Source organism: Perna viridis, chromosome 5, assembly GCF_037379345.1.
Source record: "Perna viridis isolate PV_CMFRI_1.1 ecotype Kerala chromosome 5, ASM3737934v1, whole genome shotgun sequence".
In the NCBI taxonomy this organism is placed as follows: domain Eukaryota; kingdom Metazoa; phylum Mollusca; class Bivalvia; order Mytilida; family Mytilidae; genus Perna; species Perna viridis.
The window spans coordinates 12,266,024-12,285,853 of record NC_142449.1 but is presented as its reverse complement, the minus strand read 5'-3'; the positions used below and the strand labels follow the sequence as shown (position 1 = coordinate 12,285,853).

Sequence of the window (19,830 nt, the reverse complement as noted above, 5' to 3'; positions counted from 1 at the left end):
TAGTTTACAAGTACATCTGTATTTGAGAACGAGTTTCTTGTATTGGTTGAAAAAAAAGTGTGAATGTTTTTATGAGCTTATGATATCGAAAATCTTGATGTAGAAAATTCTCTGTAATATAAAGATATTTCCGTTAAAATCCGAAACATTGTTACAAATACAAGTAAATCGAACCATACGTAAACACCATATGATGGTGACAGAGACGTCGCTATCTAAAAAGGGTAGGGAGTAAAAATCATCCCTTTTATCGCAAATTTTAGTATTAAGTTTTACCATTATTGATATGAATAAGAAACGGACATTATTTATTATCAATATTTGTTTTATTCAAAGAAAGTTCTGCAGAATATATATCTTTAGTTTAAGTATTGAAGTCGTCGTTAAGAGCCAAAATATCGTCTAAATATCTGAAGCTGTTATAAAACTTTTCTACCAAATATTGTTTTGAAGGTCTTTATTTACTCTAGCCATGAACTGTAACTCGTAACAATACAGAAAGAGGTGCACAATTGGTTTCCATGGGAATTCCAACGGTTGTCTGACAGGAATTCATGTGCTGTAAGCATATCAAAAGAAGCCCAATTAACGTGGTTTTTATTTTTCTTTACTAGAAAAAGATCTAAAAGAATTCGAACAAATATGTTCACGACACGATATTCTTTTTTTGTGATCATTCGAATTTGAGGAAAAGAGTTTTTTTATCAGATGAATATATATGTATCTGTTCTGAAACTATTTTGCAGATAGCCTGCTCTGATGAGAATAGTTGTCATTGTTGACCTCTTATTGATGACCGAATTTTTCTCTTGGATTAGTCGGGCCTTATATTGTATTAGTAGAAAGACAGTGCACGAATTTTATTTCATCTAAACTAGATTCCGGCAATTACAGAAAAGACACAAACGTGAAATTAATCAACTCATTTATACAACAGTTATACTATTCACAGCATAAACGAATGTACATATAGTGTTAGGGTTACAAGTCATAGAATTTAATGCTTTTGATATTTTCATTCAAAACCTTATCCAAATATTATACTTATGTTCGCGGTTTATATATTTCATCGAATTTTGCGATGAGTAATTATTTGCGGAAGGAAGTACCCGCGAATATGCACATTTGAGAGTTAAACATATTGTCAACTTAACATAACGCGAAATGTAACACTCGCAAAAATGTTTAAAAACCACCAATCACGAAAATAAGCGGTATTTATGGAATATGGGTAATTTGGATTTAGTTTTATCAGGAATGAAGATATATATGTTGCAAAAGAAATATTACAGTCCGTTGTTTAACCAAATAGTACTTTATCTTTCTTTATTTTATACGAGATATATCGGCGGGTGCAAAATCAAACTTGAAAATAGAAATACCAGAGTTCATGGAAAATACCTAGATGTATAATTGCATGATTTTTCACCAGAAAGTAAGAACAAGTAAATTTAGTATTTTGGTAGATTGGTTTTAAGTATTGTTTTTATTCGGTATTGTTGATCTCATTCTTTTTGGTTCCAGGAATTTGTTGTATTCATATACTATCTTGTGATCATTCGAATATTAAGAAAAGAGTTTTTATCAGAAGAATTAATGTATATCTGTTTTTGAACTATTCGGTGCTTAGTTTGCGACCAGAAGATCGCCTTCTTCGATGAGCATAGTTGTCATGGTTGACCTCTAGTTGATGACCAAATTTTTCTTTTTGAGTAGTCAGGTCAGATCTGCGGCGGATAATCTTTACTTCGTTGTCTTCGAATGATCTGCTAAAAGAAAAAAAAATTTATATGGGTTTAGTTGAACTTTCACATACATGTATGACAAAAACATAATGATTATATACTACTCGTTACATCTATAAAACATAAAGCAGGGGTGATTTTTCTTCAATGAGAAAACATTACTGAGAATGAGTTGCATATTACTAATCTACGTACCTACCCAGATGAACGGCGGCCACTCCTACATACAGAGTTCTTCTTGTCACTATTCTCGAAGATGTTGGAAGTTCTGGTAAAATCTTCGCTGTAATCAACAGATACAGTTGCATCAGGATCTCGTGGTTTCATTCGCACACATAGTACTTTGCGGACTTGATTGTTTGTCAGAACATGACAGAAAAATAACATCATTCCCTGAAATTTTCAATATTAATATGGTTGGTATTTTTGCATCCATATACTGGCAATTTTTTTCAAAGTTTCACATGGATTTCACCTGAATTGAGCTTGATATTCTGATGAATCGAGCCTTCACGTGAAATTCACGTGGAAAATATTTGCCCGTGAAAAATGATTGAATTTTTCATATTACTAGTATTTGTTTCATGTATTTTGCCAAGTTAAACATACAAGACTTTTCAAATTTAGATGCAACATTTTTAGCTTCTTTGAAAACATTCTAATCGAAAATACATTTTTAAATCGAATAATAGGTTTCATAATTTGAAAGGTTAAGACTTCTTTATTTCAATCGAATTCTCCGGCGATTCTTGATTAAAGTTTTCTCGGGAAGGGACACGAAACAAGCAGACCAGCCAGAAAGAAGTCAATGCAATGAAATATATTGTCATATAAACAATTCTTATCCCAAATTTAAAATTGAGAGCCAGAAAAAATCTAAAAACTAGTACAATGAAAAAAAGGAACAGATATGGTGAAACGCAACAAATACATCATCGTATAACCTTATAAAAATAATAAGTTTTAGATTTGAAAAAAAATATACGCTGCAATAGGTAAATTTGGTCCTTTACATTACCTGTGTTGATGCAAAGAAGACAAATACATATACAAGGAATTTAGGAGAACCAAACGTGACAGCAAAGCCTAGCGTCCAGGTTAATCCTAGTACAGCTAGTAACGATGCTCCTGTTATGCACTGCTGTCTGAAAATCAAAATATTGTGCATTACAAGCTTGTCAAATCGATAGTTTTTAATTTCATCGAAAATGATTTGAATAACTTTCTTATACTTAGCCTTCATTTTCCAATTAAACACCAAAAATGTTCTAACATCAAAAAGAAGAAGAAGAAGAAAAAAAAAAAATAAAATAAATGAAAAAAAATATAATGATTCTGTATTTCAACAGGTTTCAATTTTTTGTTGTTGATTGCATTGTACTAGTATATAATTAATAAAAAAGATACTTCAAAATACTCTGGATACTTTCTCCTCGTTTTACGTCAAGTGCAAAACGTGTGGTCAACATGAGAACAAACACACACCAGTTTATCTAAAAGTAAAAATTACAATAACGTTTTAGGGACCAAGATCTATTTTGAAATGTTTTATCGTTATCATAAAGCTCATTCGTTCAAGAAAAAAATCTATATCAATAATGAGTGTTTGGTTTTAAAAACTATTATAAAATGTCATAGAAGTATGTTCGGGTACAAAAGTTTATGGTGTATCACGCGTATTATTTCTTGTAGATAAAGTTTCCCAGTTTTCATGGAAGATGACCTTGAATGACCTTTATGACATACTTGAGAATAATCCTGATCTTGATTTCGAGATCATTAATCCTTAATGGAGGCAATTTTTTTTTTGGACTCTGAGGGGAATTTCACTATTTCGAAAACTAAAAAAAAACAGGTAGATAAAATTTCTTCTTAATTTATATAAATAACAATTAACTGACATTATTTCATATTTCAAAAAGAAAATTATGGGTTACCGACCTTTTTTCTTGTAATATTAAAAAAAAAACTATAATTCCCAATACATTTCCATAGAACATTTGATGGCTAATTGACTCCACTTAAAACGCTTTATACAATTTATGTTGTAATTTTATCATGCAACTTTCTATGTCGAAAATTCTTTTACAGCTAGTTGAAAAGGACCAGTTCTAATTTCAATACAAATCTTGGTAGGCCACTAAGTAGTTTAGCTCTCTAGGTAGAAATCTACCCTACATTATACCAATATCATAATTGACAGCTATTAACTTACAAATATTTGTACTTATACAAACTTAAAAGGCAGTGTCCAAAAGATCACACAGGTGTTCTGAAGTAGTTAAGTGGGACACATTGGTATAATGTAGGGCAGATTTCTACCTAGAGAGCTATTTAAATTACTCACTAACATACATAAATTAGTATTGAAATTGGACTGTCTTTTACAATTAGCAGTAAAATAATTTAAAAACACTTTAAATATCATTAAACTTAATACAAGACATGTTTGTACAGAAACTAGTACATGTGTTTTATCTTCTACGTGTGTTTTATTTTTTTATTGAATTTACTGACGACGACACGGGAGACGACTGCGCTATAGCATTATACGACCGCATTTCTTTTTTTGCGGTCGTATAAAAACGCATCGAGGAAGAGAGTGACAAGACAAATAATCTTTCTATCTTTATGCAGCGGTCGCATCATTCATTTATTAGCATTTAATGCTTACTTACAATCTGAATTATCAACACAGGACCCAAAAAGGCCCATCTTGTCCCATGTTCTGAAGGTAACCAACACCTGAAAATTTTACAAATGACAACAATACAAACAAAGAGGATTTAAAGACAGACCAAATCATGAAGTTAGTCATGAAGGATTATACGTGAAGACCTAAGTAAGTCATTAGGGAACGATCATTTGATTCTGAGGGGGATCTGGTAGATTCTGGAGGAAATATTTTGGCCACAAAAAAGTTAAAAATAAATATTCTGGCCTACACTTCATAAATAAATAAATAATCAGACCTCAGTCCAGATACTTCATACAATGAAATGGAAGTTAACAATCTTGCCCGATGTGGTTGAAAGTAAATTTTCCTACCCTCAAAATATTTAAATTAAATATTCTGACCCCACAAAATTTGCCATCTCCCTTAGAATCAAATGGTCGCCCCATTACGTTAAATGAAATCAAGTTTATCAGTTGGATGACAGTCTTCGAGTTTGAGACTATAGCTGGTACTTACAACGCTCCTTTACCAAAATACTCTCCCCTTAGCATAAGTGTACACAGTGATATCAGTAATGGCGCTCCCCAGCACATGAAGATAATTAATGGTCGCTTTTTCTGTATTTCACCAACATTCTTCAGCTGAAAAAAGATTGGTTGGTTAAGTACTGATTTGAGTTAACATATTTACATTATTTTCATACACTGATGCGTTAATTAAATCATTCAGTTGTCTGCTCCTTTACACATACGACATCAAATAAAGTGAAAGAACAAAACAAAAAACAAAGCAAAAAACAAAAAGACAAAAAAAAAAACAAAAAAAAAAAAACAATGATACGAACAATACTATTTTGTTTCTTTTCATTAAAACGTTCCCCTACCAATCTTAGAGGTATACAAGGACTATGAAATTATATGATACCGGTAACATTGACCTTACCTTTGAACACAGATGTATTCCATATGATAGAGAACAAAAGTGGACGCATAAGAACAGGTACTGTATTACAACTGTAGCAGATTTACAGATATTCTGAAATTGAAATAAAAAAACTCAATATGAATCAAATTATAAATCATGTGCAGCATTATCATTAAAACATATTATAAGTAAAATTGGGCTAGTACACTAAATTTTGTAGTAGGCCTTTTTTTTTACAAATGATAACACCCCGACAAACCTATCTATCAAACTGATCATTAATCACTTATGGGTCAAAAATCGAATGATAATGATTGACCAGCTTTGTAAATCGAGTATTTGTCGATCAAACTTCTAAAAGAGTTTTACTACAATTTCCTGTTCAAAATCTGACATGATTAGTGACTGGTTTAAAAAATCCTTGATTTTGTTAAATAAATTGGATTAAAATGAACAGAAAGGATATTTCTAGGACATACTAACTGATCACTAATAAATAAAAGCCGTTACTTTTTACTCATCAAAGCAATCGATTAAACTCTCTGGAGATGTTAATCAAGACGTGTTCCAATGACAGAGCTAATCAATTGAGAACTATTCGATTTGTGACCAATATGCAATCGATGATTAGTTTGAACGATCAGATACTCATAAATATTCAAAAACAAAATGCATATTTTTAGATGGATAGTGTCAATATTCCTTGAGCCGATTCAGTCCCTAAGTAATTGGAAACAATCTTAAACGACACATATCCAAAATGCCAACTGTGCCATTTCATTCGAAAGAATTTGACTTTCACATACATTGAAGGGAGCCACATAAAAATAAATAATGATTCAACAAAAACTTTGACAGATGCTGTGACAAGGAGTTGAGGAAGTGAAAGTTATTCTCACAACAAAGATACTTATTGCATATCTTAACATGATCAATTTGATGGCATTAAAATTTCCTTACCTTTTCTGGATAAGCATTCTCTGCAGCTATGAAGGCTAACTGGGATGTACATAAGCTGATACAAAGATTGGTCAAGATAAAAGTGCTGTCGTTTCCAACGCTACAAAGTATTTGATATCATATTAGTTAAATTTAGTATACACCTCTCGTAATGTTGAAACATGTGTTATTTCTAGAATGAAGACTATCTGTTAGAAGAAATAGAAAATGTCACATGCCTTGTTAACTTTCACAAATACCATGTTTTGGTAAGTATGATAAAAATGTTGCTTGTATTTTTTGGATTGGATATTTTTCAGTGACAAATAATCTTGAACTGGAAGTATTAAGGATCCTATGATAATATTGTCATTAGAAGTGCACTTCAATATTTAAATAATCCGATATTATCCATGTTTTGATATATATGGAACGCCAAACAAAAACAAAAACCGAAAAAATGTTTTAGATTCAATATGGAATACATTGGTCTGCATGTTGATATTATTTTTTGAACATACTAAAATATTTTCCCTTTTAGATATGAAAAAGGCTTCTGTGAGATGCTCAAAATGTACAGTACTTACGGCAGAAAACATATAAGACATAACGAGAGCATTGTTCCAACAAATGAGAAACCACAACCTGTAACAGTTAACTTGACTAAGTTTGCATATTCTCCGTCGGTCACCTTGAAAACATAAAAAACACATCTGTGTATTTATAGAGTAAATGCAGACAAATTGAAAAATAAAATTCAAAAAATAAAAATTAAGCAACTATAAGACGGTGATAAGAACGTCATATATTTTTAAGCAAATACATTGAAAGTCCTAGAGTAAGTATGTTCAAACTTTTTTTCATGTTTTCTTACTGAGAAGAAATCTTATTTGTTCCATTTTATTTCTACATTTTATAAAATAATCTATGATTTTTTAATAATTTTTTATACTTACAGTCTTGTTTTCCAGTTCCATCAAGAAAATATAATTTGCCATAATTGTTTCAAGATAATATTCTTTTAACCTGTCAAGCATGTAGAAAAAATGAATAAAGCACAATAAAATGTATATATTATTCGCATAAGTATAACTTAATAAATCCTCCTGTTTAAAGTTAAAATCGGAAGCGTAATTTTAAGTGACAAAGACCAAGGAAATAACATTTATAAAAGAGCGAAAATAGCTGCAACAGTAGACAAGAAGCACTGGTACATTGGTACGATTTAAAACAATGGTCTACTTCATGTCGTGCAAAACACGGACGATGATTGGAAAACATTGATGCCTTGGAAGTGTTCAAATAATCAGTTTTATCTTAGTGCGCTACAAAAGCCAGGGAAACGACTGGTCGTCCCAATATGTCGAGAAATTTAAACTTCATTCGTAGGAACCACTGTGAAAGTATTATTGTTCGTTGGGTACTAATTTTCGTGGTTTTGGTGGGTTTGGTAAACCAAGAAATTTCGTTGCCGACGAAAAAGAAATTTTCCATTTATTTTTCTGATATAGTTTCAAATCCACGAATTAAAGAATCCACGAACTAATATTTTTTCTCTAAACCACAGTAATTGGTACCCACGAATAAAAGTACTTTCACAGTATACACACAAATTTACATATGCAACATGAAAATGAATTACAGTAGCCGTGGAGATTTGTCATAATTTTCCTGGCTTGTCAATTTATGTGGGTAAAAACATATTGAGCACATTAACATTAGTTTCTATATATTCTTTAATCTACATTTTTCATGAAATAAATTAGATTTAAATAACCAAAAATTATCAAATTCTAAAACGATAACATCTCTACTAAAACAATGACTTTGAATTAACCGAGATGATGACAGATTTATTTCTTAACTTTTTAAAACTATGATAAAGATTACAAATTATGCTTACTAAGAGTTGGAGTTCATATGCACATTGAACTACTAAGTACAAAAAAGTACACAGGAAAAGAGACATGATATATGAAAAAGCAATAATCAGGTTTTCATTTTTGTTTGCATATGTAAATTCTATTGTATAATTTAAGAAAAATACACCAAAATCATATGAAATGAATATATTCAAATAGTAACTTACTTCTAAAAAACAGGCGTCCTGTATGGAAATCAGAATACTAATGAAAACGAGACGAGTTTGACAGATTGAGATGTGATGGAAGTGGTCTCTTTATCCTATTAAAAGGGCGGAGAACACTGATCAAAGATGATGAAGTATAAGTACCTTTAATTAAACGTATTCTGATTTATTGAGCCCTTCACGCCTTCTCAAGGGCTTACGTGCACGGACCTTTGTCAAATGTCAGGTAATCATTTCATCATCTATATCCAGATCGAACAAAGCCAATATAATTAAACAGTTATAACCTTACCATGTCTGATTATCGACCATAATTTTCCAATTCACAAATCGATAAAATTTCGATCGTTATGGAATGGATAGTATATATTATCGAGCATTTATCATTCTTTATTATCTAAGAACTTAATCAAAAGTGTTTGAAATGATGTATAATCCATTAGTTACTTTTTAAAATCCGGAAACTTGAAAACTGTTATTTCCTTTTACTATAAGGGATTATTGTTGAAAACATTTGCTGGCTTCGATGATTAAATAAAAATCCAATTGTAGCATTTTCCAAGATAGGGATTGCCAAAATAGACAACAACATAATGGCACCCAAATGTTTGAGCAAATGACTTTATTAGTCTTACCCATAAATCCTTACTGATGCCATACAACTCTGCTCAAAGACAGTTCAGACATTCGGAGTTCAGACTATGACAATTTGGAGAGTATAAGGACAATCAGGACCATTTCAACCATATATATCAGGACCATTTAAACCATATATATCAGGATCATTTAAACAGTATTAGAAGGTAACTAGATAAATTAACCAGGACTGACTAAAAGTATATATTATCGAGCATTTATCATTCTTTATTATCTAAGAACTTAATCAAAAGTTTTTGAAATGATGTATAATCTATTAGTTACTTTTTAAAATTCAGAAGCTTAAAAACTGTTATTTCCTGTTACTTTTTAAAATTGCCATTCAGAGTTTCGTGTTAAAGCTTTCTTCTATTCTACTAGAAATTCGAAAAATCTTCTGGAAACCGTCAATATTTGTTTTGAGTATTTTTTGTAGCAGCATAATGATGATCACCGACCAGTCAATAAATATCGACCAATAAAATTAAATCGGTTATATTTTAAGACTATTGTTTTATTGACAAAGAGTAATCAAGGGAACCAAGATTCTAGCGGTAATCAAAAGAATGTTATCTAGGGACAAAGACCAGAAATGGAAAACAAAAGCATACAAAACAAAGAACATAAAATAATTAAATGATACGTAAAAAGTAACAAAAGCAAATGAGCAACTCGAATTCCACTAAAAACTGGGAGCCTGGACCAGGTATACCGGTAGGGTAAGCGTCCTCTGCTTTTCTATAAACACCTGCCGAGTTGCTCATAATAAGTCAAGCCCGGGGTAGTCGAAAGAGGAAATGAAAACTGTGACACGTTGAACAAATCAGTTTTCATACAAAAAGTCTGCGTACTTTCGGCAAGCTCTGGTATAAAGTATGAGTTGTGATATGAACACTCCATACGCAGGTACTGAAGGGATGTTGCCACAGATGAAAGGAAAGTTAACAATTCTGAATGAAAAGTCATCACGTTTGTCGTTATGTTTGGTCAATAGTTTTCCCATTTCATCGGTTTCCAAGTATAGGTAAAGATATGAGGCTGACTTCACAGTGTCTGTACTATCCTTTATCTCAAGTTCTTTTGGGTAGATGCGATGTATCAAATCCTCAAAATTAGGATTGTTTAAAGATAATACGTCATCTATATAGCGGAAACTGAGATCAAAGGATCTAGCTAAACGATATTCTTTCTTTCGGATCAGATCAGCAACAAAGTCAGCGTATCAATCATTATTACATTCAAGGGTGAGTATATTACTGTATAATTGTTTACCGATCATTTTTCGATTTAATGAACTTTTCTTCTTATTAATTTCTTAATATTGTTGTTTGATTTTGTCTTTTACTCTTTTAATACTGATAAATTGATAGAAACATTTTCACATTTCAGAACACATGAAAAAAAATTGAGGAAAGTTTTTGTTGAACTAAAATAGCAGTCTACAATGTGTATAATCTTGTTTTTGTAGGGAAAGCAGCATCTATATTTCTGTTCACAGAAGCCAATTAGTAAATTTGAAGAAAAGTAAATATTTGAATATAAACATATTATTCCGTCCTTGCAATTGAGATAATCACATATTAACGACCATAATTTGTTTAAGTGAATAAGTGATAATGTATTCTGCTTTTAAAATACACATGTATTTCAATAAGTAGCAATCTTTAAAAATCAGACGGTAGGTGATTCATGCATGTCAATGACCAACTCAATTCTCTTTTTGATTTTAATGTTTTTAAATTAAGAAACAAGTACAGTTGCACTTTTGAGATAAATATGATATAGATTGTGTTTGAAATTGGCACTTTGCAAGTGTTATCGTTCTTGATATGGTTTGAATTGGTTTATTCCAGTGGGAAATGAATGTCTGGTTTTCTCCAAAATACAGGTCAGTATACAGAAAGGACTATTGTTACGTGAATCTTCAGATTTCAGTTTTCACAATGCACAGTTAATCCTTTCTTACGTAAATTAAATTCAGAATCATCAAACAGCATAACGAAAAGCAAGATGTGTCTTTTGTTCTTTTGAGTTCGTCCTTCACAGATTCACTAGTTCTAATTGCAAATTTCAATATGTCGGAGAATCGCAAGAACGATTAAACAAAAGAATGTGCGGTCATCGTTCGTGAATTAACACCACCAAATTCCCGACAATTTATTAACACTTTAATCAACAAGATCATTCAATCCTCTCTATGAAAGTTCGTATTTTAGAAAAAAATTACCATCCTTCGAACAGTCCCGTTCTAAGTAAAAACTATCGTAGGGAAAGAGAGGAGTACTGGATACGCAGACAAGGTACTGCAATACCTTACGGATGCAATGACAACATCAAAAGTATAGGAAACCTTTCAAGCCAATATAACAATAGCATAAATGTGATGAATTTATTTTACAAAAATCCTAGACGGGGAAGGAGTCATGGCCATCGACACTATACGTCACCTAAGTTACATGATGTCTCCATAGATGGTCTCCTTCCATTCATCCAGAAACCTCTTGGACTTCATCACATTAGAACCAAACTTTATTCTATACCTCTCTACTACACTCCCTTTACGAAACAAGTCTTGACACTCCTGTTCCTGACCCCACCTCATCATTATACAGACTTGTTGCCATCATTTTGGATATTGGTTTCCACAGACTCTTTAAACCAGTTTGTGTGAAAAGTCAAGATGAACAAAAACGATCATTTCTTCCACTACCGTTTGTTAAGAAGGTAATAGATGCAATTAATTTGGGTAACATCCTCCATCACAAAAACGTTACCAACAAAGTTCCCCCATATTTCAAAGACAAATCCATACCAATTATTTCATATTCCTATACTTCACCCACTGCATCCAAAATTTTCAATTATAAAAGGCTATTGCAGAACCTCGAGATTGAGGACTTCAAGGCTAAACCACCTGACTGTTCTTGCAAAAACTCTCCATTCAAATATGGTCCTTCTGGTCACGTCGTTACGGGAGATTTAACCATCATCGAAACGAATCTCTGAGTAATATCCTTTCTAAAGGTCCCAAGTACCGTGAACCACGCTCCAAAAATTGGAATTATAACTTAAAGTTCTTATGGATGCCGTCGAGGACTATGCAAGGAAATTATATGAAACTTTGCATAGATGTTCCTTAGGTAATCTTGCACAAAATTTATATTTAGATTTTTGATCCGTCCTGAAACATGGCCGCCGTTGCTAAAAATAGAACATAGGGGTCATACAGTAGTTTTTCGCATATATCTCTAAAATCATTAGGTTAAGCCATATTCTAAAATAGAGTAAAAGTATGTAGCATGATGAGATCTATCTGTGGTCAAATTTTTGATTTAATCTGTTAAGCAATGTTGGAGTTATTGCCCTATTTCGACGGTTTTTTTTTTGCTAGTTTAAATGTGATTTTGCTAATGATATCTCCAAAACCGTTTGGTTTAGCCAAATTCTTCAATTGCTGAAACGATCCTTATTATAAAAAAAGTCTACTCTTACAAGCAGTCTTATAACAACTTTGATCCCTGGAGACTTTTGTAAGTCTACAAAAATATTCAGGGATCAAAGTTATTAGACGACTGCTTGTAAGAGTTATATCCGTTGAAAGGTGAAAAATGATTTGTTTTAGTTTACAGCCAATATCTTGAACACTATAATAGATAGAAAGAAACCTTCAAATGCTGAAAAGATCCTTATGATAAGTCCTACCAAAATCTTCTTGAATCAAAATTGTTAGACAACTTCTTTTTTTAATATATTGTCATTGAAAGACAAAATTTAAACAGGTGAGCGATTCAGGCTCCTGGGAGCCTCTTGTTGTCCTTATCTTCAGTTTTAAGGGTAATATTTTTCATTCGGTTCGTTACATTGTGTATACAAATCGTCTCTGTTTCATGTGTTCATGTTTAGGCCAATGGTTTTGGATTTTGACGTATTTGAATCATCCCACTGCTGACACTCCTATATTTGCCGATATTTACATAAAGATTTCTGTACTTCATATCAGATAATTTGTCTTGGAGTATATGTTCCAGTGTAAGGTGAAGAATGTCAAATCTGTTTTAATATTTCGGGTATTGAACATTCACCGTGTAAATTGGATGTTATGTAGCAATCGTTATATTGCTAAATACAGTTAATCAAATTTTAATGGGAGTAAGTAGTTATAATGAATTTCTTCATATCATATCATATCATATCTTCTTATCAATGGTACGTCACGTGATTGATTGTGAAAATGGAGTGTTGTTTTTCTCGTAAAAAAATATGGATTTTGGTTAGTTTTTCGATATTGTTGGACACTTAATTTCGCCAAACGTGAATATACTTTTCAAACTTTATCTAACTGCTAAAAACGTTTCGTTTGGGAGCTCTTCAATCCATTTTAGTATATTGTAATATCTGTTGATATTTGAATTTTGAATAAATGAGTTCATTGTGACCCGCCTTGATCATAACCGGGGGGGCTAAACAGTACAAACAAGAAGTGTTTACGAAGTTGTTAATGAAATGGACTTTGGACTCGTAGTAAAGTCAGCTGTTTATAGTAAATGTGAACTCTTAACCTTTACAATCAACCAATCAAATCAAAATGTCTTTGAGCGATACTTCAATGTTGATTGAGCAGAGCCGAAAAATTGTAGAAAGTTCCCATGATGATGTCAGTACAATAATAAACATGTTCCTACAAATAGTTACTAGTATTGATTCTAGAATACAGCGCATTGAAACAAACATTGACAAAAAGCTTGATGAATTAAAACAGAGTTTTTTGGCTGTTTCTTCCCGAGTCAGAACATTAGAAAATAAAGCTACTGAATCCAGTAAAAAAAATATCAGATTGTGAGACAAGCCGTCAAGGTGTCAGTAACCTGTTTGATCAGATAAACGGCCAGGTAAAAACCGATACCAGAAATATTATTCACCAGGATAGTAGAATACGTAAACTGGAAGAGAAGCCTATCTTTCAGCCTATTATACAACCAGTGGCACAATATTCAGAAGAGCTTCAAAGTCTCAAGGACGCCGTACTCGACCTCAAATGTCGTTCTATGAAAAACAATTTGATTTTTGCAGGGTTACACAGAGTACGAAATGAGGATACTGAACAGCTATTACGTTGTTTCTTCTATAATGAGTTGGGAGTCGATTACAAGATCGAATTCGGAAACGTACACCGCATTAAAAGTAGGGGCGACTACAGAAGAGCACCAATTGTCGCAAGATTTCTGTACCATAAAGATCATGATTATGTTTTAAGTATAGCCAATAGACATAAAGGTAAACCCTATAGAATACGGGAGCAATTCCCCGCAGAAATTGAAGAGGCTCGTAAACCGTTATATCCGGTAATGAAAGCTGCGAAGCAGCAGAGAAAACAAGTTACCCTTATCCGTGATAGGCTGTATATTGACAATGAATTGTATATTCCCGACACCGATACAACAAATGATTCTGCCGCTAACCACCACACGTCTCCAAAAGTATCCATTTCTGGTAACTCGCCGCCTTATAAAAGACAGAGACAGGGGCCGTCTCCTCGTTTTTCGAATGTAACTGCTCATTCGGCATCCGTCAGATAGGGGGTTGGTGCAAGAGGACGCCTCGGACTTAACAGGGACCTCAATATAGATACATGTAGTAATCTCCAAAATGATGTTAACATTATTAAAAGTAATTTAAAAATTTGTTATTTAAATGTTTGTGGTCTAAAGAAAAGATTATTATCTCCTGATTTTTTAGATATCTTGCATGAACATGATATTTGTGTATTTGTAGAAACAAAACTTACAGATTTAGATAATATAGATTTACCAGAAGGTTTTGACTATGTCACAAAAAATAGACAACAATTTAAAAAAGCGTCAGGTGGAATAATAGTGATTTTCAAAAAAAAGTTTAGGTAAAAAAATTAAAATTTTACAAAACTGAAAGCCAGTTTGTTCAGTGGTTTAAGATATCAAATTCTTTAATTCTAAGTGATTCTGATATACTATTCAGATGTGTGTATGTACCACCTGAAAATTCGAATTACTCTAGTTTGGAAGCTTTTGAAGAAATGGAAAACGAATTAAGAACTTTAGTAAATAACGAAAATAGTTATGTTGCACTAATCGGTGATTTTAACTCAAAAAACGGGTGTATTACCAGATTATGTAATTCCAGACGAGTCTGTGGTGAATTTATTTGACTTAGATCATGATGCTGATATTTTAGCATACTTGTATGATTTTCAAGAATTGATACATAACCAAATCTCATTACAGAGGGTATCTAAATGTACATGTAGACCAAAGACTTATGGCAATAGATTACTTGAGATGTGTAAAAAGAATAACATTTATATTGTCAACTCAAGAGTAGGTATAGACAGAAATGTAGGTGAAAAAACATGTAATGATTCAAGTGTTGTTGATTACTTAATCGTATCATCAAAAATGTTTCCTTTTATTTCTGATTTTGAAATTTGTGGATTTTTACCTCTATATTCAGATTGTCACTGTATGATTAAGTTTAGTCTGCAGGCTACGTTTTGTAATGAGCAACAGACCGTTTATGAAGGAACACGTGAGTCAGTTTTTATTAAGTGGAAAACTGAAAAGAAATCCGAGTATGTAAATCATGTTCACGACGACTCTAACGTTAACATGGAGAGTGTGTTGAACAAATTAAATGCAATTTCTGCTAATAATGTTACACAAATTGAAATGAATAATATTGTTTCAGATATAAATAATATTTTCACAGAAGCAGCGAAAAAAACTTTCGGTAAAGGAAAATTTCGTAAAAATTATTTTAAATATAAAGATTCAAAACCTTGGTATAATAGAAAGTGTTCAAATAGCAGGAAAAAATTTCATAAAGCACGTAAAAGACATAGCTTTTTGAAAAATGCTGAAAATAGATGAAAAATGAGGCTTGCTAGTAAAGAACACAAAAATACTCTAAATGAAGCATTTGAAAACTACCAACAAAAAGCTGCGGACGAGTTACGGGATATGTCTAAAAAGATTCGAAGGGACTTTGGAAAATTTTGTATAAACTTAATCAAAACAAAAAACAAAATGATAATGACGATATATCTCTTCAGGCATTATATGATCATTTTAAAGCATTAAATGAAAATGACAATATCGAAAATGACCAGGAACCGGATTTTAATTTTGATAATATATCTGATGAGGTTGAATCATTTTTAAATTTTCCATTTACGGAAGATGAAATAAAAAAAGTTGTCTCAAATTTGAAAAATAGTAAGGCTTTTGGTAGTGATGGAATCTTAAATGAATATATCAAAAATGCTATAAATGATCTGATGCCTGTTTACATAAAGCTTTTTAATTTAATTTTTGAAACTGGAATTATTCCTGATAGTTGGTCCACTGGAATAATGATTACTATTTTTGAAAATAAAGGCTCAAGGGCGGATCCGGAAATGTACAGAGGAATTACTTTGAATTCCTGTTTTAGTAAAACCTTTTCCGCTGTTTTGAATAATAGATTGAATGTGTACGCTGAACATGTTAATTTAATTACAATGTCACAAGCAGGATTTCGTACAGGTTTTTCTACGCTAGATAATATATTTGTATTGTATTCTCTAATCACTATGTATTTTTCCCTTGGTAAAAAACTATACTGCACTTTTGTAGATTTTAAAAGTGCGTTTGACACCGTTTGGAGATCAGAACTATGGCAAAAACCGCAAAAATCAAACATTAAAGGTAAAATTTTTACTGTAATTTACTGAAAATTTATCTCCCTTTCTTTTCTCAATATTTCTCAATGATTTGGAGATTTTTTTCTCGGAAAATAATGTAAAATGTCTTGGGAAAATCTCAGATTTATGTCAAGAATCATTACATATATATGTAAAATTGTTCTTAATTTTATATGCTGATGACACAGCCCTGCTCTCCGAATCCCCAGAAGGTTTGCAAGAAGCTCTTACACAATTCTTAAATTACTGTGACAATTGGAAACTAAAAGTAAATACAAATAAAACTAAAGTGGTCATTTTCAGTAAGAAGAAAATAAGACAAAACCAGAATTTCAAATTGTATGGAGAAAATATTGAAATTGTTGATGCTTATTCTTACCTTGGGATATTATTAAATTTTAATGGCAGTTTCTGTAATGCTAGAAAAAAACTCGTTGATCAAGCTCAGAAAGCTTTATTTGCACTTTATCATAAAATTAAGAATATTTGTATCCCAATTGATTTACAGTTAAAACTATTTGACTCACTTGTAAGTCCCATCTTAATGTATGCTTCTGAAGTGTGGGGATTTGAAAATAAAGACGCAATAGAAAAGATGCATCTTCAGTTTTGTAAAAACATTTTAAAAGTTCGATCTAGTACACCAAATTATATGGTGTATGGTGAATTAGGTAGGTTCTCTATGGAGACCACAATAAAACGTAAGATGGTCCTATTCTGGAATAGTTTATTACTAGAAAATACTAAATTATCGTCTATTATGTACAGAACAATGCTAGCACTGCATTTAGAATTTCTGCAGAAATTTAAATGGATATCTTATGTTAAGTCAATACTTGACGAAAATGGCTTGAGTATTATTTGGGAAGATCAGATTCCAATGCAGAGATTGGCTTTGAAAAAATTAATTACACAACAATTACATGATCAATTTATCCAACAGTGGTTTACCCAAATGAGCAATTCATCTAGAGGTCTTTTCTATTCAGAATACAAAACCGAGTTTGGTTTAGAAAAATATTTACTAAAGTTGAAACAGAGCGATAAGTTATATATAGCAAAACTGAGATGCTCTAATTTAAAGATTCCCATTGAAACGGGGAGATGGACAAATACTCCAAAAGAAGAGCGAATTTGTCATCTTTGTGAAAACGGTCTTGGGGATGAATTTCATTATCTTTTTGTTTGTAATAATCCAGATTTAAAGAAATTCCGTAAAAAATATATTCCTCAATACCACTCTGTAAATCCAAGGGATCACAAATTAAAATAGCTGTTAATGTTTTGCCATGTTGAACTTTACAGAAATCTTGCAAGTTATTTAAAAATTCTTATTCGTACTTTATAAATTACCTCATCCAGTGTATACTGTTTATGTAAATGCTTTAAAATTATGTGGTTTAGTACCCCTATATATCGTACTTATTATAGGTATAATGCGTTGTATTCTCCCTGTATTTTGACTTAAATATACATGTATATGTAAATGTATTTATATCTTGTATGGACTTATACGTTATGTGTTGCTTTGTATGCTATAATGTGATGTTTGTGTTTATATCATGTCCTCTTGTACACCTTTGTGTCTGAGGTTTAAATAAAGTATTGTCTATTGTCTATTCATATCAATTCTGAAAAGTGGCAAAGCACCAGGTAGTGATAATCTCAATGCAGAACTCTTTAAAAACGATCCATACCTATCCGCAAAAATTCTCCATCCCATCTTCCAAGATATCTGGAATAAGACCAAAGTACCAGATGAGTGGAACAAAGGAACCATCATAAAATTACCAAAGAAAGGGTCATTAAATGATTGTAATAACTGGCGAGGTATTACTTTGATTTCTATCCCAAGTAAGATACTAGCCAAAGTTGTCATCAAAAGAATTGCAAGATCTGTAGATGAACTATTGAGAAAAGAACAAGCTGGATTTAGACCAGGTAGAGGCTGCATCGACCAAATTTTCACGCTACGCAATATTATTGAGCAGAGCACTGAATGGCAGAGACAACTCTATATTAACTTTTGATAGCATACATAGAGAAAGTTTATGGAAAATAATTAGATCATACGGAATACCACAACAACTTATAGACGTCATCAAAAGTTTCTACACGAACTTCAGATGCAGAGTCGGAAACAACAGCGACATGTATTTCAATGTGAAAACTTGAGTCCGTCAAGGCTGTGTTATGTCATCAACACTTTTCATCATAGCCATTGATTGGGTGATGCGACAAACAACGAAAGATACTCCAAGAGGCATCAGATGGAATACCTTCTCCATCTTGGAAGATCTAGACTTTGCCGATGACATAGCTTTGCTTTCTCACACCCACCAACACATACAAGAAAAGACCAAGAAACTTCAGAATTTTGCAGGACAAATTGGGCTAAACATCAACAAAAAGAAAACCGAGGTTATGATGTTGAATGTAAACACACCAACACCTATCAAACTGCACGAACAATGTCTACCTTTTACCAACAAATTCACATACCTCGGTAGTATAATTACAACTGATGGAGGTGCGGAGAGCGACATCCACCTTAGACTCTCAAAAGCAAGAGGAGCATTTAATAGCTTGCAACCTGTCTGGAGATCAGGACAGTACACTATCCGCACCAAACTAAAAGTGTATAACAGTTGCGTCTTGCCTATCCTGCTTTATGGGTCAGAGTGCTGGAGGATAATAGAGTTAGACCAACACAAACTCTCAACCTTTCACACCAGGAGTCTGAGGAGGATCCTAAGAATATTTTGGCCTCTTAAGATCAGTAATCAGGACCTCCTTAATAGATGCCAACAAGAAGACATGGCCACCATCATTATGAAACGAAGATGGAAGTGGTTAGGACATGTCCTGCGAAAAGACCCAAAAGACAACACAAAAACAGCCCTATTCTGGACACCTGAGGGAAAACGCAGGAGAGGACGCCCAAAGATCACCTGGAGACGCACCATTGAAGCAGAAGTCAAAGAACATAAGAAGACTTGGGGCGCATTACAGAAACTTGCCAATGATAGACAAGAGTGGAGGAACTTCGTTGCTGCCCTACATGCCAGTGGCGTAAAGGGCAGTAAGTAAGTAAGTATTCATATCA

The 19,830-nt window shown here is 32.4% G+C and overlaps 1 protein-coding gene across 4 annotated transcripts; it reads right to left on the bottom strand.

Moving 5' to 3' along the window:
- Window positions 1–348: 348 nt before the first annotated feature.
- LOC148616061 (adhesion G protein-coupled receptor D1-like) lies at window positions 349–7,307 on the bottom strand. 4 transcript variants are annotated; one of them, XM_088582728.1, is made up of 10 exons: window positions 7,242–7,307; window positions 6,873–6,976; window positions 6,307–6,406; window positions 5,365–5,457; window positions 4,939–5,063; window positions 4,424–4,490; window positions 3,153–3,238; window positions 2,764–2,890; window positions 1,945–2,138; window positions 349–1,769 (listed from the first exon to the last, which is right to left on the bottom strand). In XM_088582728.1, exons 1-10 carry the CDS (start codon window positions 7,281–7,283, stop codon window positions 1,616–1,618), a joined length of 1,092 nt encoding a protein of 363 aa, XP_088438854.1. In that variant the 5' UTR covers window positions 7,284–7,307; the 3' UTR covers window positions 349–1,615. The 4 variants fall into 4 exon arrangements, with proteins under 4 accessions (XP_088438854.1, XP_088438855.1, XP_088438856.1 ...); XM_088582729.1 differs by having other exon boundaries at window positions 349–1,766; XM_088582730.1 differs by having other exon boundaries at window positions 1,634–1,769; window positions 1,941–2,138.
- Window positions 7,308–19,830: the final 12,523 nt, after the last annotated feature.

What these genes read in the sequence shown, in the direction of transcription:
- LOC148616061 (XM_088582728.1), bottom strand. Translation starts at nt 7,283, where the DNA reads ATGGCAAATTATATTTTCTTGATGGAACTGGAAAACAAGACT. An exon ending in AGAATGCTTATCCAGAAAAG is followed by an intron (nt 5,458 to 6,306) that starts GTAAGGAAATTT and finishes TTTCAATTTCAG; the next exon opens with AATATCTGTAAATCTGCTAC. An exon ending in AGTATCCAGAGTATTTTGAA is followed by an intron (nt 2,891 to 3,152) that starts GTATCTTTTTTA and finishes TTTGATTTTCAG; the next exon opens with ACAGCAGTGCATAACAGGAG.